The sequence below is a fragment of the Mustela putorius genome, unplaced genomic scaffold, assembly GCF_011764305.1.
Source record: "Mustela putorius furo isolate JIRA1106 unplaced genomic scaffold, ASM1176430v1.1 tig00000275_pilon_pilon_pilon, whole genome shotgun sequence".
In the NCBI taxonomy this organism is placed as follows: domain Eukaryota; kingdom Metazoa; phylum Chordata; class Mammalia; order Carnivora; family Mustelidae; genus Mustela; species Mustela putorius.
In genome coordinates, this window is record NW_025421341.1 from 11,164,241 (window position 1) to 11,191,160 (window position 26,920).

The following is a 26,920-nucleotide window of genomic DNA, read 5'->3' on the forward strand; positions in this document are numbered from 1 at the left end:
GTGAATAGAAGTAGCTACAGTAGCATTCGGAGGAGAAGCCTTCACGTACCCGTACTTTGGAGGACGATTGGGGGGAATCCATTTTAATTACCTGAAAAATTCTTGGCAGAAAGTCTCTCTTCTTCTGATAGTTACGAGTTAGGCGCGCAGGGAGACCTGAACCCTTACCCTGCGAGTAGAGGAGTCTGTTTGGGACACAACAAAGGACCCTAGTAGTAAACGCACGAGTGTTTGGGGTCTTATTCAGCCGGGGCCGACCGTGTGTGTCGCCGCCACGCACTGCTGCCTGTGCGAACGCATGGCTGAGCCGCCGCCTGGTTCCCAACACTAAACACCGCACGCCACCCAACTCCTCTTGTAACGCCATTGCGCGTGGCATTGTGCTGCCTCCTACGTGTGTGGCCTCGGAGCTCGGGAATTTGGGTGGGGGGCAGGGATTGCCCGCATTTCCAGCGGAGTCTCCCGCGGGCGGGGACCGCGCGGCCAAGGGCAGTGCGCCCCGGAGGTGCCCCGGGGCGCTCCCTCTCCGGGGCATTGCGCGCGGGCGGCCGGGCGCAGCCGGGCGCGGAGGTGCCCGGGGTGGGCGGGCGGTGCGGGTGGGAGTGGAGCGGCTGGATGGGAGCCGCCTCAACTTTGATCGGGCCGCCGCTGGGCGGGGGGGTGGGGGTGGGGGTGAGGGGAGAGGGAGCCGCCGCCGCCCCGCCCGAGCCGGGTGCCGCGGAGCTGAGCTGTGCGCCGCGCGTCTCCGCGGCTGCCTCTTTAATCAGGAACACAGAAGGGGCGGGCCCTGAGCCGGCGCGTAATCGGATAGCTCTGCCGCGGCTCTGACATCCACATGCGGCTCGGCCTGAAAAGGCTGGGGGGAGCCGGAGGGGAAGCAGAGAAGGCGAGCGAGGCACCAGCCCGCAGCCCGCCCCCGGCACATCCTCAGACGCGCAGACCTCGGCGAGGCGCTGGGCGAGGTGGAGGTGAGGGCGGGCGCGAGCGAACTCGGAGAGGGGCTCGCGCACTCCCAGGCGATCCCAGCCGCCGCCGCCGCCGCCCCGCCAGCAGCAGCCGCAGCCGCAGCAGCCACAGCCGCCGCCGCCGCCGCCGCCGCCGCCGCCGCAGCAGCAGCAGCTTCTTTCCTCTGACTCCCCTCGTCAGGCTGGCCGAGCGGGTGTAGCCGCTGGGGAGGCTCCCGCTCGGGGAACCCGGCGACGGCAGGAGCTGGGCGGCCGCCTCCCACTCCGGCCGTCCGGCGGTGGCTGCCTCCGCCCGCGTGTCGGTCCCGGGTGCCGGGGGATGTGTGTCAGTTTACGCCTCTGAGATCGCACAGCTGCCTGGGGACCGTGGGATGCCCAAGCCAAGTCTGGGCTTTTCTTTTTATCGTCATTATTATTACATATGTATTTTTTACGCTTGGCTTTCGGGAAATCTTCGTGATGTTGTAGGATAAAGGAAATGATACTTTGAGGAACTGGAGAGGACATAGATGCGTTTTGTTTTTAAGAGAGGAAACCCGTCCCCTCTTGCCAGCTTGCTCCCGCTTTGCTGATTTCAAGAGCTACCCTCTTAGTGAGGTGAGAATCCGGCAGGAATAAGGTGAAGACGGGCCGCCAGGACCCAGGAGGGAAACACTGACCATTAGAGACCTTTGCAGAAGACACTGTAAGGAAGAAAGCAAGAGAGAGGAAAACAAAAAGACTTAAAATTATACAAGAAATCTACAAATCCAGCTCTGGAGAAAGCCTCCTTCTCCAAAATGGATATGTTTCCTCTCACCTGGGTTTTCTTAGCTCTCTACTTTTCAGGACCCGAAGTGAGAGGCCAACCAGGTAAGCCCCTGAAAGTTTTTCTGGTCATTTCAACATGCTTTTCCCTTTAAAAGTAACGGCTTATACGGGCCCCACGGAATGGCATAGAAAGAGGCTTCCTCTATTCTAAATAATTTAAAGAAAGATCCCAGCCGGCCCTTCCTACACCACCACCACCGCTCCTAAAACCCAACTTTCTTCCCCTACTAGGAGAGTGTGAGTGTGTGTGTGTGTGTGTGTGTGTGTGTGTGTTTTGAAACATAGACAGAATTTGGCGGTGTTCAGATGTCACATATGGACTGAATCAAAGATTTAAAAATACTACAAAGCCTTTGCATTACAGTTTTGGGGATTTTTTTCCCCCCCTGTCTTGAAGCAGAACACATCTCCCTTGAGTTTCTTCAACCTAGCCAGTGAAATATAAATCATTTGCATTCTCTCCACTTAGCTACATTGAGCAATGTTAACTGAAGGGCTTGGGAAACACAAGAGTCTAGTTTTGGTTTTCCAGTGCTGTGGATTCTTTGCAGAATGTGTGGATATGCCTGGAAATCACAGGGCACAGGCTGGTGGAGCGAGTGGGCCTGCAGCTGAGCTAGGGGCCTGGGGCTGGGCGCTGCTGGCAACCAAGGCGGCTGGTCTTCCCCGCTCTCCCCCCCTGCATCCATGTGTTTTCTGGGAAAGTAAATCATGTTCTTTTCAAAATTATTATTAGATAAAACAGACTGCGTCGCCTTCGAAGGTCTCTTACTCTTGTGAAGTGGTTAGAAACTTTTGAGTGGAATTTGTTCTCAACCGCTGCCAAAAAGGGTGTGTGGACAGACTGCAGAGATAAGGACTGCAAGGCCCAGAACAGTCTGGGGCCAGTATCCGGCAGCGCGCAGGAGGGCTGGCATGGGGCACACGGCCTGAGAAGGGATCGCTGAGTGCAGGGAATCCAGGGGGGCTTGCCTTTCCTTCCCCACATCACTCTCCCGCGAGTGAGTCTCTCTCCCCTCTGAAAACAATCTGGGGAATCTGACAAAACTCTTGGAAGCTGCTACAGGTGATTGAGATTGGGGACACCGTCTATGGAGGAAACAGGGAAAAGAGAACGACAAGATAAAGCCTTGGTGAAGTGCCTTTAGCGGAAGGCACTTCCAAGGCTATGGCCGGCGGGCGGCCGGGGTAGGGCTAACCCCCTGCGGCTTCCTGGGCCCCTCCCCTCCATCACCGCGGCATAGGGGGTCTTGCGGGAGCCCAGAGGGGAAGCTGTTCGCCTGGTGCTCTGGCTCTCGCCGCCAACACACCCATTTAAGCTCGAGTGTTTAGTTGAAGGGAAGCAAGACTGAGGATCGCCTTTGCTATCCAGATCCACACGTTTGCTGCTCCTTCTCTGCCATAGAGCCGGTCTTCAGGGCAGCTGCAAATCGGATCGAAGAGATGGGCGCAGGTCTCACTTGTCTCCCCATCCCCTCTTGCCTTAATTCTAAGTTCCCAGCTTGAAGCGAAATTAAATGACCTCCCACAGACCTAGATGCTGCATAAATTATGTATGTTTGTGTGATTCGCTGTGTGTGTGTGTGTGTGTGCGCGCGCGCGCACGCGGTGAAGATGCCCACGGTATATTATGTGTTCAGGCACGGACTCTAGTAGGCCCCGGCGAGCGCGCGCACACTGGGGCACACACCGGCGCGCGCGCGCTCTCATATACACACGCGCGCGCGCGCGCGGACACACACACCCAACTTCAGGTTCCGTGTGCTTTGCGGAGCGGGAGGGGTCGTAAAGACTCAGAGGCCATCTCCTACCCCAGATGTTCGCACATCTGTCCCCGAGCGCTGCGCGGAGTGTACGTGTGCGTGCGACGCCCGCTCGAACCCACTCCCGCTCTGCCACCTGCCTTTCGCGCTCTCCGCAGAGCCCCCTCCCACCCTAGCCCCGGGCCGCGCTGCGTCACTTCTAGAAAAGCCCAGAGGCGCGGAGCGCGGGGCAGTTCACCCACTAAGACGCCGCAGGCAGCCGGGCACCCGGGGTGGGACCTCCTTGTGGAACACGGGGCTGGGACCCGCCCTGGCTGGATATTCTCCAGCCCTTCAAAAAGGCGATCACAAGCCGCGGGGAGCTCGGGCTTCCCGTCGGAGCACCCGACTGGCACCCGAGGAGCTGGCAGCCGCTGGCAAAGGGCGAGGCCCTACTAAACCTCTGACTCACTCGGTGCGCGCCTGCCGGGAGGGGGCTGAGCCCAGCCGGCGGCAGCGGTGGCGGGAACCCGTTCGGAGAAGGAGTCAGGGGAAAGGGAGGGCGGAAGGTGCAGGAGGGGGAGCGACTGAGCAAATAACCCCGCGGCCGCGGCGGCAGCCTCTGGGACTGGCGGGCGGTGGGTCGGGAGGCCGCATGGGCTGCGCGCTCCAGCCCCCCCCCCCCCAACTCCCTGGCCCGCCGCCTGCCTGCCTGCCTCCTTCTGCCTGGGGTCGGGGGCTCGGGGCAGCCCGGCGGACCCTACCCCGAGCGCCCCCTCCTGTCTCCCGCGCCCTGTTCTGCGCTGAATTCCCCCGGCCGCCCCTGGAGGGCCGGCTCCGAGGGGCTGAGGTCCGGGGCGGGCGGAGCTGGGGATCCGTGCGCTGACCGAACTGGGAGGCGAGAAGTCAGGGTGCGATTTCAGAACCGAGGACGGAGAGGGGCGGAGGGGAGCCGGCTCTAGCCTCGGGGATGCGCGCAACTCGCACGGCTCCTAGCAGCGCCCAGCGCCCGCCCCGGCGCCTGAGCAGGTGAGGAGCACGCGGCGCGCGGGCATCCACGTGGCGGGGACGTGGTGGCCCTCCAGCCTGCCCCACCCCTCAGCGCCGTCTCTAACACTGCATCGATTTGTTTGGGCTACGCAGCAGAAACAGAGCCGAACGATCCATAAACATTCTATTAAGCAAAAATATTACCAGCGAAAGCAAAACCGAGGCTCGAGACTGGGAGAAGTTGGCTGCCTCCGACAACTCCAGCCCTGTCCCCTCCTCCTCCTTGACTTAGGACACCCCCAGGGAGAGGCTTGCGGCATTTCCTCCACGCTGTCCACTGCCAGAAAGTTAAGTCGCCGCTGCGGTTCTCCGCTTGGGAGAAACCTCTGCAGTCGCCGGCGCGGTCAGCTTCCCCTCCCCCGCCTTCTCGCTCCTTGCTCTTCCACGTGAGAAAGAGAAATATTCACAGCCAACGCTTCATTTTCACTGATTGATTTCTTTTTAATATCAACACAAGTTAATGGAGGCGAGGCGAGCTGTGATTAAACGGCTGCCCCCCACCCTTTGCCTCGGGCTGACTGCACCGCAGTTTTTCCAGCCGGGTCCCAGGAGCCCGGCGGCTGGGTGGGGGGCGCCCGCAGAGCAGAGGCTGTCCAGGGGCTGGCGGGGGTGGGGTGGGGTGGGGTGGGGGGGTGGACGGGGTGGTGGAATGAACCGGCCTCTCCTCTGGGAACCGTGGGGGTGGGGTGGGAATCAGCTTTCCTGGCAAGCTTAGGGGATCCGGCTCATCCGTGTCGCAGCTTCTGCGGCTCCGGTTGAATTTCTCTGAAAGGGGAGGGAATCCACGCTCTGGTGTACTGGCGTGTGCTCAGGGCTCGCCGCCCTCCCTCCTCCTCCTTTCCTTTCGGCTACAGACAGAGAGGAGAGCCCCCTGGCGCTAGCCACTCCTCGTCAGCGCCCGGCACGACTCACCCCTTTGCTCGAGTTAATCGTCGTGGAGTGAGGGGGGGGGGGGCTGGGAGCGGGGGAGGCGGTCTGCGGTTTGCTCAGGAAATTGTTCAGGTCCTGACAATGGGTTTCTTCAGATGGTGGCAACTCCCAGCCCCAACGTCTCCACCCCCGGGACACGTCGCTTGTGGCCAAAAGAACCCAGACCCTATAACCAGCAACCTTCCCTCTCCCGCCCCCAGAGCTTTGATCTATGCCTGGGTTTAAACACCATTGCCATGGACACGGGCAGACGCGGTCAATCAACCTTGCGTCTGGAGTGGATGATCAGATAAGAGGTGTAAACTGTGGGAGACAGGTCTGGGTTCAGACAAATCCTAAAAGAGAAGCAATGACGTTCTCGGCGCCTGATGAGGATTTCTTTTTTAGCCCCTCTCCCCAAAATGCCCGATGACTATGAGCAGGTGTAATGATTTGCAAGCAAAACTCTGAACTCCTAGATTGTACACAGACAGCGGGCTCTAGGCTCTGGGGACTGGTCTCGTGCCCATGTTCAGTTCAGCCACTGGAGGTAGTGAAGTTCTTACCAGCTGCCAATAGAGTACACAGTGCAAAACCGTGGAAAGAAGAGAGCTCCCCATGAGTGCTCCAGGCAAGCACCTTCTTGTCCAGGATGTGCCTGGTAGGGTTGCGAATGCCCAGGCAGCACTGCGGGTTCGGACTTTGGTGTCTGCCTTCAGATTAAGTCACAGAGCACCCAACTGGCAAAATGTAAGGTTGGAAGACTGCGGGGACTTGGAAACCCCGGGCTATGTAGACAGCACTCCTGCTGTCTACCAAATGGCTCTCGGGCCCTGCTGTTGACTGTAAAATCCACATTTTGCCACGGGGAGGTCAGCTCGTACCTTCCTTAGTATAGAAAAAGAGGAGTCCGAATGCCAATTCATATGCAATGAGGCATGAATGTAAACAAGACCTGGGAGGGGCCTGGGGGCATCTGTGGGGAGAAACACCATTGGCTAGATGATTTTGAGGTCCCTGCCCGGTGCTGCGGTGCTGTGTGTTCATTTCATTCAGCTGCTTCTTAAAGCAATCAAGAGAATGAGCTGACCGGGTGGTCAGAGTGTGGGGCAATTCTTGGTTGATGGAATTCAGAGCCAGGTTTATCGGTAATCTGGGGAAGAGTAGGAAATAGAGATGAGAGTTTTCTGTTTTGGAAGTTGGAGGAGAAGCATGATACCTTTTAATTTCTTGCACTGTTGAGAAAGGACTTGAAACGTGACATCTGGGCAGTAGTTTATGTTGTCATTAACGTATTTGCAGTATTTTATCATGTGACCATTATTTGCCACTCTGTGATCTTTGTGGCACCCTCCTTGAGGGGAGACATGAGTTTGAGCCCCAGAAGAAAGTCTTTGTCTTTACCTTGCCTTCCAGGTAAAGAAGTCACTTTTTTTTTTTTTTAATTAACCCATTCCTGGAAGATCCTGCCTAAGTTTGTCCTAGAGAGCCTACAGCATTTTTCAAAGCTTTATCTGCCTTGATGAGAAATGGCCTAGGGGTTTAATGGTTTCATTACCTAACAGGACTCAGTGAGGCTGGATTCCGGGACACAGTGGCCCTGTAGCATGGCTGGCCCTCCAGGAGAAAGGATCTTCTGAAGCTTTAGGAAGCTGTCAAGTTTAGATAAGGCTGAGCTCCGATCCTATGGGACCTTGGTTGTATTAATAAGAAGAAATTAATTTTTAACCACTGGGAACGTTGCCAAATTATGTGACCTTTGGCAGACCAGCTGTGCTATAAAAATAAATCCCCCATTTCTGAAAATGCTTCCCCTATCCAGTAGAACAATAACAACGTGGCATTTAGGATAGGGATGAGTGGGCTTGGGGTGACAGGAGAGAAATGGGAGTTGCCAGCAAAAAACCCTCAATGTTGTGACACATGGTTTCAGACTCCAACATCCTATGCACACCACCCTCCCACCCTGAAGACACACCTTGGTTTCCAGTACACGGGAAAGAGGGCTGAGATGACAAGGAGCTGGGTGCCAGTGTGTACAGCCCTCCCCACACCCAGCCTTGAACGGAGAGATTACTGGCAGGCAGAAAGAGCAAAGGGAGTTTTCCGCCCAGGCAAAACATTTATCTTTCCCTAAATGCCACTAAATAAGTTTATCACATAGAAATTTTGGGGAGCCCTGCCTTGGGCTTTCCAGCTTCCAAAGCACTGCAGCCAGACTGCCCAGGCTGAAAAGCCAGCTCAGTCATTTGCCAGCTCTGGGGTCCAGAACACTCCATCTCTCTGTACCTCAATTTCTTTATCTGTAAAGTGTGTTTAATAGTACTTCCCCCCCCCCCCAATCGGGTGTTTTGTGCTATGGCAGAGTGCACAGGGCACTGCTTGGTCCAGCTCTGAAGGCCTTTATCCTCAGAAGAGCTTCAGGAAGGTTAACTGGAGCTCATGATCGTCAAAAGTACATTATCACCATTGTGATAAGTTTATGTTATTTTTATGAGTTTTTGCAATAAAATAATTATCAATCTCAGCTCTTACCCACTGAACGCTGGTCTGTGTTTCATAAGCTTCAGATGATCTCTCCGCACACTGTTCTTCAGAGAGCAATATTCTTTGCTGGATTTTTATCTCAGATTTACATCGCCTCGTTGCATTTGTTTTTTCTTTCTCTCTCTCCTTGTTCTTCTGCTGGCGGTGTTCTCCTCTCTACTTTTTTTTTTTTTTAATCTCTCCCCCTTGCCTTTCCTTTTCTCCTCTGCCATCCGTCATCCCTGCAAGTGTGCTCAGCAGGGAGCATGTGCGGAGGGTGCTCCCCCCCAATGTGCAATAACTTCTACTCTGGCATTAAGGCCCCTCAGCAGCTGAACTCAAGAAAGTCATCATAAAGACAAAATAGCTTTTACCCAGCAAGACTCTTAATAATCCCATTTCCCTCTGGGTCTTCATAAAAGAGTCATGATCTAATCCAGGAAAAAGCGGGGTGGGGGGGGTGGGGGGGTGGGCTGGGAATAACAAAAGGTAAGCTCTCCCCGGTAGCCCACAGTGGATGGGGCTTCTAGCCAGCTTAATGCACATATCCAGTGAGTCCCTGCTCTGGGCCTCAGAAGATCCTGATAACCAGTGATCTGGGCTCTGGCCAGTCTTTCAGCAAAAAAGATAAAGGGAATTGCGAACTGCGGGGCTGAGCGGTAGTAATAATAATTGTTTTGATGAAGGGGAAAAATAAAACAGATGTGCCCCAAGAGGCGTCTTGGGGGGCCAAGGGCAGAGAGATAGGGGAGGCCTGGGTAGAGGGAAGAAATCATTGATTACCAGCAACCAGTTTAGCGATGAAGTAGGAGCGTGCCTCTTCCTGGTGCTATGGGTAACAACTATCTAGAACTCACCTTCAGGAGAATGAGAGAGGCAGGGGGTGAGGAAACGCTCAGATAAATTATTTTTACCATCACTAGGATTAAAATGTAAATATCCTTTGAACTGCAACATTACCATCTGGGGTTTAGAGTGTCCTTTGGAGACCGGGTTCACATAACTCAGCCTTGACTTATGACCAGGTATCATGATCCCAAACACGTTAACTGAAACTCTCAGTTCACCACTATAAAAATCTTCGTGTTTAACAGCAGCACACTGTTGGGTTGGGAAGGAAGGGTAGGACTAGAGAAGCAGAACAGTTTGGATAAAGCTTTCTCGGAGTTTGTGCTGGTTAAGTGATACTTTCGGTGCTATGTTAGTCAACTAGCAGTTGGTGAATTAATCCCTCAGAGTCTGACTTGGGCAAGGCTCTGGGTTTGATCCTATAAAGTTCACTAAAGATGAATGAAGAAGAGTCATGCTGTCAAGTTGCTGTGCTCCCGAGGAAAGGATGAGGGTGTCCTGAGCCCTCGCACACCTTAGAAGATGTTAAAGAGCTTCGGTCTCGGAGGTTCTAGATATGGAGGCCAGAAGAGTACTCTTGGTGTGGGAGACCAGGGAGGGGGATGTGACATGTGAGCCTAGACTGAGAGGATGAATGGACATTAGAGCTGGGAACGGGTATCAGGGGAAGATGAGAACTGAGAAATGAGGGGTGCCTGGGTGGCTCAGTGGGTTAAGCCTCTGCCTTCAGCTCAGGTCATGATCCCAGGGTCATGTGGGATCAAGCCCCACATCGGGCTCTCTGCTCAGCGGGGAGCCTGCTTCCCTTCCTCTCTCTCTGCCTGCCTCTCTGCCTACTTGTGATCTCTGTCTGTCAAATAAATAAATAAATAAAATCTTTAAAAAAAAAACAAAAGAGCTGAGAAATGGGTGCTGGGTTTATTTGGGGAACACTCAGAAGCTGCACTTTGGAATGTGTGGAGGAAAATAATTGCAATCAAGGTCAGAAATGATTCATTAGGCTAAATGCAAGGCCCCATTGCTAGGCCAGGGGGTTTGGATTTCATTCACTAACCAATGGGGAGCCCCTGATGTCTCACCATAAGCCTTTGGTTCGCTTAATCCAAATAAATGAACAAAAATTTTATTACCTTTTTTTCTCCTTTGGTTTTTGGAGAGACCTCAAAATTAGTCTTCCTCTATTTCCTTCCCCAAATGTCTATTGAAATGGGCGGGCATTGTAATCCCACATCTCTCATCAATGGCATCAAAATTGCATTTGCAATGAGGACTGGAAAAGAGTGGACATAAATAAAAACTAATGATATTATATTGGCTGCCCTATTGGAATTGCATTTGTTTATGATATAAGATGACAAATAACAAGGTTACCACAGGTGGCATGATTCGAGGTCAGAGGAGGTAATCACATCAAACTTGCGTTTTTTTAATGATTACATGAAGGCTCATTTTTAGAATCCAGATTAAAGGGAAGTGATTTTTCCAAAGGTCCCCTTTCCAGACCCAGTTCCCGGTTCTGTCCTCGGCGAATCCATTGGAGGTGTTTCCGAAGAGGGCGCTTGCCTGGTTCCTGACTCATTTCTTCTTGCCTACGTGCAGCCTTCCGTTCCCACCCTCTCGTCCCCTCCTTCCTGCCCTCCCAGAGGTTCTTTTATTCAGATTTTGAACTTTATCACTGCAAAAGTTCACAGGGATTTCCATTTGCTGTGCCTTCAGGAGTGCATCACTCACTGCCACCCGGCCCCATAAATTGAATAGATTGCATCCCTTTCCCAGTTGCCTTAGGAAGTGGTCAAACAGCCGCATTCCTGGGCTGATGGATTGGCTCATTTCTTCCCAGCTTAAGCCAAGATACAGATTTTATGAGACTGTCTTGTGACAGGCCGAAGTCGCTTTGAATAAAACAAAATCCAGCCTCGGCTCACAGAAATAACTCTTAAAAAGCAGCTTATCCAGGGTTAGTGAGCAAAATTTGGTTAAAACCCTGAGAAGGGAGCTTAGATGATTCAGCCAAGGGATTTGAAGAAACTTTTTGGTCTTCCTTTTTATGTATCGGTGTTGCTCACATGCTGACACACAGAACTGCGTATCCACAATATTTATAAATTTGCAGCTACAGACTCGGTTAAGGAAAGAAACTCACGTCAGTAGGGCTAATGTGATTAAAAGACATTTGAACTCTCCATAATGCAAGACAGGCGTGCTCATCGGAAAAATCCTAGAGGTTGTTTCAAGGCTTACCAAATGGATGAAACAGGAGTGACACCTTGAGTAAAGGTCTCGTTCTCTGGGTGGGGAAACAGCCTTTCCCATTTTTGGTTCAATCTACGGGGTTATGGGATCTTCTCCCCGCCTCATTATAGGGACTTTGAATTTAAGAACTGAAACTGACCTTTAGAATCACTCCTCTCCTTTTATAGATGAGAAAACCAAGTCTCAGAGGTGTTTCCTGGCTTACTCAAGGCCACACAGCTTGTCAGTGGTGAGACCATGTTGAAGACAAGACTTCTTGCTAATGAAGTGGCAAGGTGACAACCGGCTCTCTTTTTAAGGAGGAGAAAGGGCTGCTTCTTTGCCTTGCTGCTCATGATGAAATGAAAGCAGTGCTTTGGAAGTAGGAACAGGATGGGATTATGCTGTGGATAAAGGATAAATTATAGAGGAAATAAGTCTGTTATTGTCAGGGAAAATGAAACTGAGTGCTCCTCTCCCTATGACCCTCAGGGATATACACGCAATGGATGTCTTCTAATCCTTCTATCCCTTCTCTTGTACAAGGTGTTTTAAAGTAACAAGGGAACTGGGGTCTAGTTCAGTGAGTTTCAAACTGTGCTCCCCAAAGCCCGGCAGAGGTGACCAGGTTCTACACCCCTTCTCGCCACCCTACCTCCTGCACCCAAGAGAGCCCCACTTCCTTCTATCGGCTTTGGACATTGGAGTTCTGAGTAGACTTTTGTTCAAAGAGAAAACAAATTCTTCAAAGAAGAACTTGGAGAACTACCCACTAGGTTTAACCCTCCCACTGAATTATAGTGTAGGAAGCGGAGAGGAATCCACTGGCCTCTTCTTGCTACCATGGGACCATCCCGCTTCCCTTTCCAGTAACTCACCTCTGGCCACACTCTGGACCCACCTCTGACCACAACCTGACTCCAGTCCCACGTACAGCCAGTCCTAAATTTCCCTGTTTGGGCCAAGGACGTTTTCCTTCCATTCAGCTAAGCCCAGGATGGGACTGTTCCTTTGCTGGGGGACTGCCAGCAGGCCGTTGCCTGGTGTCTCCTGGTGCCTCCGCCTGGCCTGGGGTGAGCCATTGTAATTCTAATTATTTAAAAGTATTCGCAGCCGACCGGGTTTCCTTAGTGAACCTTAGTGTCGAGTGCAGGCCATACAGTGTTCCTTTAGAAAAACTCCAGCTGAATTTCCTTAGAAGGCAGCCCAGATTTTTAAAAATATTTTCTTTTCCTTCTCATTACTTCCTAAAAATCAGATATTACCAAGGAACTAGTGGTTTGGCTTAAATTTAGGTTCCTCAGAAGGGTGAGTGGGTTCCTTCGGAAGCCAGCAGAGTGAGTGGCTTAGAATTGCTAGCTGGCGGGTACAAAATCTCTTTACCTGATGCAGAGCTGGGTTACCTCTAGGCAGCTTCATGGTGCCTTGGCCACCAGCAAGATGAAGGCACCTGAGGAGGACAGGAAAAAAAACAAAACAAAAAAACAGAGACTGGAGGTTATAAATGTCAGAAATCATCTGACATTGCACGTGTCAAGTAAAAACACCTAAATGCTCATCATGGGGGAAAAAAATCAGACCTTCCGGACTTCAGGACTTACTGTTCCCCTTCTTTCCAGTTAGGTCTGGAGGTGTCACCTTAATCCTTTTATTCTGGTGTCCTCCCCCCCCCCCACCACCCCTTTATCTGGCCTGAGCTAGCTAGAGCCTCAGGCTGCCCTCACAGATGGAGGAGACAACCCTCTCTGAAGCGCCCCAGCCAGGGTCTGCCTTCTCTTTGGGAAATGAATTTGCCCCAGGTGAAAGGTACTCACGAAATAGTTGAAGAAAGAAGTCCCTTGTCAACTCACCCAACAGGCCCAGTGGCTCCAACTTCCACAGGGTCAACTTCCCTTCTGTATGTGAAGATTGGCCTAAAGGGATTTGCCCTTGAGTTCAACTCTCTTTTGGCTCTGCCCGGACTCCTCTGACACAGGACAGACAGCATTTATGCTGTTCCTTCTGGGAGACAAGACCGACCCCCAGAGTAACAGGCAGTAGAGCTCTTCAGAAGAAAGTCGAGTTCATTTCTATTGGGGGTGTGTTTGTGTTCAAGAAATGAAGATCCCCAAACCTGGAAATGAGATATCAATGATCGGGAAGACGTGTGGAAGGATTCAGTGTGTTTTCTTTACAAGTTTTACTGATATCTTTCTAGGATTCAGTTCTCTCCAAGAAAAACAGAGGCAAAAATGATAGTATTTATCTTGGTGGCTATGTGTCTGTGCAAACGACGTGTGATATTTTACGAGCGGGTGTGAAAGCATGTACGGGCCTGAAGTGTGACTTTCTAATAGGTGTGTGTCCCTGACTTCTGTTCGGTAGCTATGTGTGTGTGTCTGCTTCTCAGTGTGCGTGCCATCCAAACAGGAATGCGAGTTTATATAGGCTTGGGTATTGAAAGGGTTAACAGCAGATGTTGTAATGAGTGTTCAAAAATTTTAATAAAATGCCTTGATTTTCTTCAGATAAGGAAAGGACAGGAAAAAAAAAAAGAAACGAGTTACTCCTTTTTCTTTCCATTAAGTTTTTACTGTGGAAAATACAGACTATCCACTATGGGTTATATGTAATTTCAGTTTTTTCTGAGTGGGGAAGTGGTTACTCCTGGTGTGGTTGAGAAATGAAACCTTCCTATGAGGAAGTTTCCTGTCTTCATTGCTGCTTATGTGTGCCTGGTCTGATTCCTAAAAAAGCTTGAACTTGGGGGGAAGGGAGGGATTGAGGGAGAAGTTCTCCTTTTGGGAGTGGCTGGAGAGGACAGCAGGGGAGGGAGAGGGAGGGAGAGAGTGTGGGTGATGGAGAAACCATCACAGGAGCTCAGCTCCCATTCCTTCTGGAGAGTTCCAAGGCCAACGGTGTGGTTTGGGGGGGAGTGTGCTAGTCAGGGCTACAGTCTTGAGCAAAACAGCTGGCAGAGAAGCTCTACCGGGGAGAAAACCCCTCCCCTTCCCGGCCTGGTAAGAGCAGCTGGTGGTCTGAAGTCCCCACACCTCTGCTTTCTCAGAGGTTCCTTCTCAGCCCCATCGCATGTGCCTGAGCCAGCACCCACTGGCCCCAGTTTGACTTGCTGGAAGGTGCTGGAAGGGCCTGCATGGCCCGGGATCTGGGCAAGCCTGCTGGGATTGGCTGTGGAGGAATGGGCGGTCCAGGCCCAGGGTGGGGGCTCCTCTCTGTCCGCAGGAGGGCTGAGCCTATTGTCCTGCAGGACTGGGGAGGGTGCAGGGTCATTAGTTAGAGGATGGTGTGGGCTCTGCTAGCCAGAGGAAATGGCCTGCTTTTGTTTTCCACCCAGTAGGAAATGGAACCCGAATCCATTAGATTCTGGGCAGTTCAACACGGCACAGTTTGAGCTCGCAGAGGCACGATGCCTAAAAGGCTACTTGTGCGGATCTGTGTGTCCCACCGCCATTGTGCGGCCTGCCCATCTTTTATGCATTTAAAACCTGTCAGGCTGGTAATCTAAAGCAGAGGTCTGGAAGACAGTAATGCCAACAGACATGGGGAATAGTAAAGTGCACCTGTAGAGTTAAAAAATGCATGACCCTTTCCCTCAAAGAGCGAACGCAGGAGAAAGAGCCCGTCCTGTAGGGTAGATGCTGAGCCGTGATACATAATTCACGGGCCCACGCTGCTCCATGCAGATGGCGATATTAAATCCTGATTGATGCTGGGAGAGGCACACGTCGCAGGAAGGTCTCCGGGAGGCTTCTGAATATTTCCAGGTCTCTCGTGCCTTCCCGTCCTCGGTTCTAAGGTGGTATTAAGCAAAACCCCCCATTTCCCCGGAACCCCTCCTGGGGATTACAGAACTTCACTCCCAAATAGATGAGATTCTTCAAATGTCATCACCCACCTTTTCTGCCTTTGAAGTCGCCCCCTTGCCTCCTGGCCCACAGGAAGCTGTTTACCTCCAGCCGGGCACTGCTGGGAAGAGGGGCGGCTACCCCCCTGCAGTGGCCTTTCAAGTGGCTGGTGACTGGTTGGCCTGGACAAGGCAGCAGCACACTCTGGTGGTGGTGACGAGGCAGGAGGGCCGGCGGGTAGAAAGCAAGGGAAAAACACAAAGCACTTTTGTGGGAGCTCTGAGGTCAGAGCCAGTGAATTCTCTAATACAGATTTTTTTCCACTCGGTGTATAATGAAATAATAAATCAAATTTGTGGTGTATGTGGAATTAAATGTTTGGGGTTTTTGCTTTTTTTTTTTTTTTTTAAAAAGAAGAAGAATTAGAAACTAAAATCACCCTCCAGGGCCTATTCTGGCCCAAAGCTGAAAGTGTTTCCTCCATATCACATGTAATTGTTACCAGGCTCGCTTGTGGGTCGGCACCACAAAACCACTATTGTCAGTTCCCGGAGCCGTTACTTCTGGCTGCCTGGGCTGGGCTGGGAGACACTGACTGAAATGAAGGATTTATGAGATCAAGATAGAGAGGAGAGGTTTGAACAAGGAGACGGGCCAAGGAGAGGAGACAAGGAAAGGCAGGAGGCAAGTTACGTTTATAGCTCTCTTGTTTGTTTCACGTCAGCGCATGTAATTGGGAATATTTACGATCGTTTTCTGGAATATTTTCATTTGGGCAATGTGTGTGATTGTGCCCCTCTGGGTGTGTGTGTTTTGGGGGGGGGTCGGTGAGTGGCAGGAGGATGCGTTGAAGTAATCTCTTCCACTGAGTGAGTAAGTAGGTTAGTCTTCTGGACTGCCATAAAAGGTTTGTAAAACAGTTTTAATCAGCCACTGGTAGGGAAGAGAAGGGGGGGAGCAAAAAAGAGGCCGTAGCATATTTGAAGTTCTTTGGGTTCTTTGACTTTTCTTTCAGACTCACCCTGTGGAGGTCGTTTGAATTCCAAAGATGCTGGCTACATCACCTCCCCCGGTTACCCCCAGGATTACCCATCCCACCAGAACTGCGAGTGGATTGTTTACGCCCCTGAACCCAACCAGAAGATTGTCCTCAACTTCAACCCTCACTTCGAGATTGAGAAACACGACTGCAAGTAAGCGCCTGATTGTAGATCTGTGAGACACGCACTCTGGCCCTCCCACTGTCCCAGGCTCCCGCCACTTCTGCTGCCTAATGGCAGCCCCCTAACCCACCTGCTGAACAGGGGCCCCGGAGGGAAACCTCGAGATGACGTTGTCTTCCAGGGGAAATAAAGCCCTAGGGGATCCCCCAGTTTGGAGGAAAGAGCCTTCTTGAGTGAAGAGGGTAGAGAAAAGCACCCTGTCTTCAAAGTGGGTTCTAGGGAGAATCCCATCTATGGTGCAGGGCTAGACTGCACCATACCAGCTCTTGACCTTGGGGTTTACTTACGCCTTGGAGCCCTCCCCATTTCCACCACTGCCACCACATGTAGAAACCGCACAGAACTAGTAGCCAGGTCCCCGCAAGGAGACTTCCTCATCTTCCAGCCCTGGAGGATGAGGCTGTCCTGTTGTGAAGCGGCCACTGGTTTCCTTATGGAAAGAGAGTTAAAAGTCTGAGTCTACACTGGTAGGTTTAAGCTTCGCACTGATTCTTATTACGTGTGCCGCACAGGTTGGAGTCTCAAAGCTGGTTGTACGGATTTATGTCACCGACACTGTTCTAATTGCTTTACAAGTATCCCTCCATCCTGTCGTCATGGTGGCCCTGGGACACTGGTGCAGTCAGGGCTAACATTTTGCAAATGAGAAAACCGAAGCCCAGAGAACTTGTCAGTACCCCGAGGAGGCTTGCCTGGTCTCATAACACCAGTCCTGCCACCTTGGAAATGTGCAGCTTGGGAGATACCAAGCGGGCATTCAGACATCCATGAGTGCTTTAAAAATGTCTTCTCAACCCCACGGTCCCTTAAATTAAGGTGAAGGGCAGGTAGCATTGCAATGTCAAGGATATGCACGAACTTTGCACCTTCTAGTGGGCTCTATCCGAAAGTCTTTGCTCGTTGAAATGATAGTGTGAGTTTTCGGTGCAGAAAAGAACGTAGCGATGATCACATCCTGCTCCAAATATGCCTCTATGCTGTGCCACCGGGTGTTTGGGGTCCTGCTATGATTCCTAAACAGTCTGGACATTCCTTGTGACCGAGATCTCGCAAGAATGGAAAAATTCATAAAGGGGCCAGCTGGCAAGAAAGGTGCAAGGGAGCAGGCCTACCTCCAGGCTCACGCATCCTCGTGGAGGAGACAAGGCCCGCCCTTGAACCAGGGCTAGACTGAGAGGCGGTGAATTGATGTTGTTGTTATCCTCCTAGGACTACTTCACGCCTCCATAATAGTTTTCTCCGAGCAAGAGGTAGTCTGCGCTGAAAACCGGAGGGTGTCTGGGATGACTGCCTCATGTGACGAAAAGTCATAAGACGGATTTTCTAATCCCAGATCTACTCTTGACTCAGTGGATGACATAGGGTAACTCATCAGTTCCTCTTTGTTTAAGTTAAATGCACAGCCTGATACACTCCTACAGCGTCTCAGTCCTGCTGAGTCCCGGCAGGGGACTTCAGCAAGGGTTTCTGGCAGAAGAGCTCCTGTATTGGGTGTTTTTGCTCCCGGTGCCTTTGGCTGGGCTGCAGGAGGCTGGCACAGACTGGAGCCTAATGCACAGGGAGCTTGGGTCTGAGCTCAGAGAAATTTGACTAAGCACCTCTGTCTACCGGGGGCCAAATTCTGTTATGCTTATGCCAGCAAATCTCCCAGGGAAATTGCTAAGAGGTCATCTTATGTATATTCATAGTGGCAGGATAGGAAGGCATGGCTTTTGGAAGGAAGAACTCAGGGAGCCTAGTGAGCTTGGCTTAACACATGTTAGGGAACTGAGCAAGGCCAGGAAAACATGCTCCTGCCCTGTTTGGGGTCTCAGGGTCTGCCATCCCCCACCCAGGACTCAGCCCCCTGGGTGGGGAGAACTCGGGTTGCTGGAGTCTCCGGCAGCAAAAGGGGACAAGCTCTTGCTGGACTTGGAGTAGGGCAAGCAGAGAAGTTGCACGTTATCTTCTGGCTTATCATCCTTACTAAGCAGCTTCCTGTTTTTCTCCCCACTCCTCCATGGATACTTCTGGCTTGAACTGAAAAGGTCAGGAAGGTCAGAAAAAAAATCTTTCTGGGGTCTCTTTTCCCCAGTGCCGAGTTGTCAGATAGGCTCTGCTGGGGTCAGGCCTCCACTCCTTAACCTCATCCTGAATTCTCTCTCCCTCCCCCCTTTCCCCACTGTCCCCCATTTCTCTGTCATTCCTGTTGATTCTTGTATTTAGAAAGACACTTCCGGTTCTCTCAATCTCTCACTCTGCAAGGTATTTTTAACATTCTTCCCTGGCCATTTGCATTCAGAATAAATGAGCTTCGCCTCCCCCACGGCCGCGTGCCACTAGCTGGTGAGAGGAACAATTAACCTAATTGAAGTGTTCGAAGTTCTGTCTGGTGCCTTCTCTCTCCCCCTTCTGTCCTTTTCGGTCCAAGGGAGCTCCTGGGTTTGGAAAGCGCTGACTACCAGAGGAAATTAGACTCCTTTCTCTTTTCATTTCCGGTGCATGTTTTGAATTGGACTTGGCTCTCCAGGCCCCTAGCGTGGATGGATGCTTACCAAGGGAAAACCGCCTGCACTGTCCTCCTCCTGACAGGGCACAGCAGCAACAGCCCTGCAGAAAGGAAAGTGAGTAAGAGCACCAGGAAGCAGCCAGCTCCACAGTGGAGGAAGGGCCGGCCTCGGCCAGCACCATCCCCTCCTCACATCTGTGGGAGTGACGGGCAGAGGTTGCCCCGAGATCCAGGAGCAGGCCCGGCCCGGAGCTCCCTGAGCCCTTGGCTCTCTGTGTCTTGAAATCCATAACCCCAAAGGTGGAGCCCCTGAAAATAAACCCCAGACAGGCCTTTTCCCTCGAACAGCCGCTTGTTCGTTTTGTTCCACCGAAACCCGCTGTCTGCTTGGAAACTTTCCCTCACAGCCTCAGCTCTGCCTGAGTCAGCGCGGTCCCAGGCCACCACCATCTGTGGGGAGCTCTCCGACTCCTCCCTCGGGCTGGGAGCAGGAATCCAAACCCCCAGCACCCACAGGCTGCTCTCTGTGGGCAGAAACCAGAGGGCCCCGTGGCCTGGCCACGTAGATGTGGCCGAGCGACCAAAGGGCAGGACTCAGGGTCCTCTGAGGCAACAGGGAAGAACCACTCATTCCCTGTGGTGAGGAAGAGGGTACTACTGCTTTTCCCCTGAGTCAGCCAGCAGTAGGCGGGACACTAGAGGGCTTTGGGAACATATGTACACAGTCCTGAATCTTTTTCCATTTCTGAAATCTAAGATACATGCGTTTTTTAAGAAAACCCACCTGCGTATGATACACAGCTTATTCATGAGGCCTCAGACCCAACATGGCCTCCCTCCCCGGCCCAGAGGCTCAAGGAAAACCCAAATGGAGAGTCTGGGCCCTGTTAAGAATCGGTCATTTCCAGATGGGTGTCTCGGAAAACATGCTTCACCAAGTGTGCAAACCACTAGGAAGACCTAAAAGAACATTTCTTGAAAGAACAAAAAGCCCACACGAAGTTTATGCGAGTAATTTTAGGCATGCGTTCAGCATATCATTTTCCACGGGAGAGCCGCGCTCCGTCCAAGGGAAATGTTTAGATACTCAGACCTACTCATTTAGAGTTCCCCAGTCCTCTTTTGAAAGGATTTCTGATAAAGAACATTCTAAATCCTGTGCCACACTTCCCTGTCTTCTTAAACAAAACCAGCAGTAAAGGGAGTCAGCTTCTGCATCATGAGTCAAGCCTCTAATTTCAAAATTTGCTTTTTGTGACCCAGCCTGAGGTTTTGTCCAATTTGCATCCGAGAGATTGAGAGTTGAGTTTTTGTTGACCTTCTAAAATTCCCAGGCCTCAGTTTCCTCACCTGCAAAGCTGATGATAAGTGCAATCATAAGATTGCTGTGTCTTGTTTGTGTGGATACGCAATGAATTAGCAACCGCATTAACACCGTTGTCCTTTGTCATGGGAAAGTCTGTGACTTTTTCCTGTCAGTACTCTTGCTGTCACTTCCTGTGAGGTGTACGCCTGCCTCCCGGAGCCGTCTTCTTCTGACTTGTGTTACTCTTTCATTGTGTTGTACGGATATTGCTTCCGGAGATCTTGCTGTCCATTGGGAAGTTCTGGGTCTGGGGTCTCGGCTCTGCCTGAAGCCAGTGTCATCGAGGACCAGCATGTCTGCTCGGCTTCAGTCCACCAAGCTCACGGTAGAGCAGGCTCTGGGGCACACCCCCAGGGACAGAGTGTGAAAAGCATCAGTGCACGGAATCCTGGCTCCAGCTGAGGTCCGCAAGGTCGTTTCTTTCTATTTTTTGTTTTTAAAGGTTTTATTTATTTATTTGACAGACAGAGATCACAAGCAGGCAGAGAGGCAGGCAGAGAGAGAGGAAGGGAAGCAGGCTCCCTGCTGAGCAGAGAGCCCAATGTGGAGCTCGATCCCAGGACCCTGGGATCGTGACCTGAGCCGAAGGCAGAGGCCTTAACCCACTGAGCCACCCAGATGCCCCCTCAAGGTCTTTTCTGAAATCATCCTCCCACAGCCCACCCATGTTCTGGACACTGGAGGTTCAGAGATATTTGGCTTTTAGCCAAGTGTGCTGGGTAAACAAGGAGCCTCTGTATTTTTGGCCAGAGGAGCTCTTTAAATCTTACACTTGCCTATTTCTCCCAAAGTAAGGAGAGATATCTCTCTGATATCCTAGAGAGGCAGCAGCTTCCCAGGTTGATAAACTGATTATGGTCAACAGAGGAAACGGACCAGATCTCAATAATCTAGCCCCTCCCCACCCAGCCGACAGCGACTTCCTGTGGTCCATGGGCGTCCTCCATTCCAAGCAAATAGCCAAAGAGAACCTTCTATCTGCGCGAGACCCTGTGAGTGCCCAGTGCTTGGACCCTCCTCCCTCTCCCCTCCTCAGAGACCAGCCGCACACTCCCTCCGTCTTCCCTTCTGTTCCCTGGATTCTCCCAGTTCTCTTTCATGGTTCCCAAGGCCGAACTCCCAGAGCATTGCGTATTGCCTTGATTTGCTGGCTTGCCTTTCGTTCATGGGTGGTCCGTGTTGTGTTCTGAGCATGTAAATTCGCTAAGGGCATGGACTACATATTTCATTTCTGTACCCTCAGGACACCTGGTCTTAGAGTAGTAAGCAGGTGCATGCACAGGATTGTTGTGTATTTTTACATTTGAGTTGCCAGGACGTAGGTCAATGTGGCAGGAGCCCGCGCTGGAAGCAGACGGAACTGTCTGCCCTATGCGTCCATCTCGTGATGTGATATAATAAGAGCAGGAGGATGAGACACGGGCTTACAGAGGTCACTAAGTTCTCTGTGACTCAGCCTTTCACCAGTGAAATGGCCATAAACCATGCATTCACCCATAGTGACTAAACAGCTACCATGTGCCACACGTGATGATAGCATTGGGAATGCACTGATGAGTATATCATATTCTTTGTCTTCATGGAGCTAAGAGTTTGGGAGCAAGTCTGGGGTGCCTGGGTGGCTCAGTCGGTTAAGCGTCGGATTCTTGATTTTGGCTCAGATCATGCTGTCAGGGTCCTGAGTTCAAGCCCCATGTCAGGCTCTGTGCTGAATGTAGAACCTGCTTAAGATTCTTTTTCTCTCCCTCTGCTCCTCGCCCGCCGCATTCACACGCTCTCTCTTCTAAAAAATAAAATAAAATAATGTTAGGGGTGCCTGGGTGGCTCAGGGCGTTAAGCCTTTGCCTTTGGCTCAGGTCATGGTCAGGGTCCTGGGATCGAGCCCTGCATCGGGCTCTCTGCTCAGCCTGCTTCCCCTTCCCTCTCTGCCTGCTGCTCTGCCTACTTGAGATCTCTCTTTCCCTGTCAAATAAACAAATAAAATCTTAAAAAAAAGAAAAAAGAATGTTAAAAATATATGGTTATTGATGATAAAGTTACCACGTCTAGAGCTTCACCTCTGAGACTAGCACTTTGCTCAGTGCTCCACGTACATCATCTCATTGATCCCTGAATCACAAAAATGTGAAGTCCTTGTTACTCTTCCCATTCTACAGATAAAGAAACTTGGACTTAAAGATTAACTTCTGGCCCCAGGTCCCACTCACAGGAATGGTGGGGAAAGGATTTGAAGCCAGAATGTCCTCCTTTGCGACCTGTGCTCTACTCTTAGGCTCCATTGCGTCCCCCAGCACTTTGCACGCTGCCTGGGGATATGCAGTGGGCCTGATTATGTGAGCCCCCAGCACTGAGACCCAGTGTAGGCTGGGGAGATCAGGGAAGGCTCCCTGGAGGAAGTGATGCCTGCACCAATCCCAAAGAAGTTAGCTAGACAGAGCAGGGGTATATATATCTGGTGGTCCAGGTAGAGAACATCATGTCAAAGACAAGACAGGGAAACAATTTGATGCCTTAGGGAACCACAGTAATCGAAAGGCCATCCTTGTGACTTATGATCAACAAAACTTGTTTTCTCTGAAGAGTGCCTGAGCAATGCTATGGAATTTTTTTCCTGGCGAGGCGACTTCTACCATCTTAGAGAAAGGCTAGGGTCAGGAAGTGGGGAAGACTAGGACTTCTAAGCACTCTCTGCTGTTCCCAACCTCCCTGACCAGGGTCTCTACAATTTCACACCTTGTGTCCTGGGACAAACTCCCTCCGACCCCCCAATTTAATGCCCGAACCTGGAAAAATCCACCTCTCCATTTACTCCTACATAGGACTCTCTGAACACTGCCCAAGTGGAGGCATGGCTTCAGCTGGAGTCTACCTGAGTCCTCAGAAATCGAAACAGAGTGTGAGTTCTCTGGTTCAAGAGAGTGCCTTGCACTCAGGAGAGAGCCTCACGTTGATTACTCATGACATTATTATAGATTTACTGCCTGCCCAACCACAGAAATATTCTGATTCCCCCAAGGAGCCAATGAGCAGCAATATTTTTCTGTGTTGCAACAACCCTACTAACGACAGAAACAGATCCCCCGGCAGGTACATGGTGCAATAAAATGGACAGGCCAGCTGACTCCGGCTCAGTCCGCCGCAGACCCCGGCACACCAGCCTTGACCAAGGACTCCACCCAGCAACTCTGCTGGCTGAGAAGTGGGAAAAAAACATCACAGATTGTTCTCCTCCTCCCACCAAGGTTAAAGAGCAGTTGGGACAACGGTTATTTTTGGCAGTTTGTTTTTAAATACACGATGTTGCAATCACAACGCTCCAAACGCAAGCTTTGCTATGGAAGTCCCTCTTAACAATGCATTTTATCTCCTGATTGAGAAAATCACTTGAGGTTTTCTAATACACAATCCCACTTGTTCTGCCTCTCAGCCCTGGCACCTTCTCTGAACCCAGCTGTCCCAGAGGGCCAGCATCTTACCCCATGTAACTGCGTGTAATTCTCCCAGCTAATTACACCGGGTGAGAGTCTTCAGAAATTCAGTGGGAGCTCAGGGTGGGGAGAGGATAAAGAGGAGGACCAAAGAGACCAAGTAAAAAAATTAGATTTTTCTTAAAAAGCGGTTTGTGTATTTTCCTAGAGTCATGAGTCCTATAGCAAATACGATGTTCTCTTTGTTTTTTCCTTTTTAATGGCAGGGGGATTGAAACCTTTGGATTAAGAGAAACTCAATAGATAATTTAATTCCATTCTTCTACTTCGGCCCGGATAAATCATCCCAGGAAAAAAATATATACATGTTAGCTGCCCTTGTCTTTCCTTCCAGAAAAGAGCTTCCATAATCGACCTTCATTATAAAACCTAGGGCCTCACAACTCATCTCAGTGATTGCAGAGTAGATGGTTGTATTTAATTTACATAATCAGAATTTTTTTTTTTCCCTAGAAGGAAAATCCCTGAAAAATGTTAGCTGGGTCAGAATAAAATTTTTAAAAAGAAGAAGAAAGAAAAACATGTGAACTGGGCTTAGGTTTGGGAAGCTAGCAAAGGACTTCACATGATGAAAGAAATCCACATGATTTTTTTATGCTTTTTTCCTACCTTTGTAATCAAGCATGTTGACAGTCTATCTGTATCTGTCTGTCTATCTGTATATATATGACTGGGTACTACTGTTATTCCCATTTAACAGGTGGGCACACTGTGAGAGAGATCTCGCAGACAGTAATAGTAGTGGCTGGAATTGGAAAGCCCACCACCCAAAGCTGGCTTTCTATGTCTGTGTCCTTGTACTGAGAGCTGTCACCCACTGTCCCCATCCTTAGGTATTTGAGCCCTCTCTGATTTCCTTAGACATCTCTGACAAGTCTTTTCTTTTCCTCTTCCGTCTCTTACTCTTTTCTTTGCCTCTTCCTGCCGCGGGGTCACCTCCGGATGCCAGCAGGGCAGTCAAGGAGAGAGAGCTCTTTCTGGGACGCTCTGTCGACGGTCTCCGTCTGCCTCGCTGTCATCCACCTTCTACTCTGTGGGTCCCCTCCGGCCCCCCTCATCATCCTCTTCAAATTCCCTGCCATTCCCCCACCGCCTCCCTGTGCAGCTGGAATCCGAAGATGTGAGGGCGCGTAATAGAGTGTCAGCGGAAGTAATTGATTCCTCACACACAGAGAATTCTCCTGCCTTCAGTGTCAATGGAGCTGAACCAGAGTCTTGGAGGTGAGCGAGACATGTAAACAGTCCATGGCTGAGCTGTCAGGGCGAAGCTAGACACACGGAGAGCGAGCGAGAGGGAGAGCGGTGGAACAAATAATTGTTTTATTGGGAAGGAAAGTAAATAATATTTCAGCCCAGGAATTGGCAGTTTGAAGATGGTTGAGAGAGCCAGGAGCAGAAGGAATCCTGAGGCAGGTTTTAATGGAAGAGTTTTTCTTTGTCTCAAGGTAGGAGGTTTCGTCCTCACCCCACCCCCCCTCCCATTATCATCATTATTATCATTAAAATAATTACCGTAACAATTACGGTTGATGAGACCTCGAGTTTATAGAGCACCTTTCATCTAAAAGTTCAAAGTGATTTATCTATGTGTCATCCCTTTGAGAGTGGTAGGAGGGTAAGAAAGTTTTTCTGGGGTTGTTGTTTTTTTTTTTTTTTTTTTTGGTCTTATCCGCTGGGAAACTGAGGTCCAAGCAGATACCAGATTGGGTCCTGGCCTCGGGGCAGGCAGCTAGGTTAGGCGCTGAGGCTGCTCTGCTTGGGGTCTCTACGGCCCTCCTGCCCACCAGGGCCCTTATACTTGTGTGGCTCTCCCAGCTTATCCCTGGCACTAGAGCTCCCTTCCTGGGTGCAGGGGGGCCCCACCGCCCCCCCCCAAGTCAGTAGCTCTGCAACCAAGCAGCCAACAGCTCCTTGCACAAAGCAAAGGGGCTGTGATGCTGTGGAATAAATAAAGGTCCTTCAAGGTCTGCGTCCATCCTGCTCAGAGACTTGCCGCAATCTGGTTCCCTTTCTTGTAGAAGCTGCTGTCCTTTCTAGACATAGTTCTTCCTAGTCTTAGGGAGACCCCTGCCAAGAGAACCCAATATTCCTGAACGCTTGCTCCTTCTACCAACCTTCCATGCCCCCACCCCCGCCACCCCACCACTGCAAGAGATGCTAGCCTGTTCTTGCAGAATACAGGACCGTTTCTGTGATGGGGAGAGGCAAAAGCTTTGAAATGCACCAGGCCGGACTGGTCAGCCTTTGCTCCCGGTGCCGCCCGGGCGCCTTCACAACCCAGCCGTCGAGGAAAGCACTGGTCACCCGGTGCTGGCTGGAGATGCGGAAGCTGTCCCAGCTGACTGGCCACTAAAAGCTGTATTCAGAATGTCCACCCTGGCGTGGCAGCAACCTTCCTGCTTGGTCATTAGCACAGGTCCATCATTTCCACAACTAACATGTTTTTTGCACTATCGTGACAAGTCTGCCCTTGGCGCCAGGAGAAGCTCTGAGCCCTGTAACCTGAGGCTTGCAGTGAATGAAACCCAAGGAAAGGGCCCAGCACACCAGCCACATACTCCCAAATGGTCTCCTGCTTGGATTTCTGCAGGGTACATTTTTCAGGCAAGCTTTGTATTTTATAAAATTTTGTTATGGGGGCTGGATGCCAGCAAAGCGGGACAGAAACATGACTGGGAGCCTGAATCCTTAGAAAAACGTTTTTCCGATGCACTGATTGATTCCCTGATGCCCAGTACGCCTCACTCCCAGCAGGCTCCCATTTTTCGGACAGATGGGAAGGTTATGATTTGCTCTCACAATTAGACCCTCTGGGAGCCAGGGTTAGCGAGCGCTTGTTCCAGAGGGAACCGTTTGCCTGGTCAAGTGTCGGGAGGCTGCTGCCAGCACACCCCGGCCCAGGGATGGTGTACTCTGATTTCCCCTTAGTGGATGCCAGTTGCTTTCTGCCCCTTCCAACCAGCCCCGGAAGGCACAGAGGCATGAGCCGTGTTCCCATTTATGAGATGAGGCAGACTGAGGCATGCAAGCTCCACTGATCCAGGCCAGTATAGACCAGTCTGGCCTTGCTGGGCAGGGTTCACCTTCACCTCTGAGCACCAGCCTGCTGGGGCACAGGCATGAATTATGGGCTACTCTTACCTACTTCCTACTCTGGTGTCCTTACAAAATGCTAACAAGGAGCCCTTTGAGCTAAACGCAGAGAGTGAGGACTTTATAGGCGTGTACCGCAGATGGAAAAAAGACCCAACCGGCGTGCTGAAAACAGCCTGCCCAACAGCATTCAACTTCACATTGGCACTGGTCGCCTAGAAAATCCTTCCTTACATAAGCAAACACGTTCCATCCAAGCCGGCCTCCCGAGCGCTCACTGGTCCAGGAGTGGAACAGATCTGTGGCCTCAGGAATGCGCCTTGCTGGGGAGCCA

The 26,920-nt window shown here is 51.2% G+C and overlaps 1 protein-coding gene across 1 annotated transcript in view; it reads left to right on the forward strand.

Annotated features, from left to right (window-relative positions):
* Positions 1-755: 755 nt before the first annotated feature.
* The window catches only part of NRP2 (neuropilin 2), a 114,697-nt gene continuing 88,532 nt past the window's right edge, over positions 756-26,920 (forward strand). The window contains 2 exon segments of the mRNA XM_004764215.3: positions 756-1,817; positions 15,944-16,121. Of these exon segments, the coding sequence (XP_004764272.2) occupies positions 1,745-1,817; positions 15,944-16,121 (251 nt within the window). The 5' untranslated portion in view covers positions 756-1,744.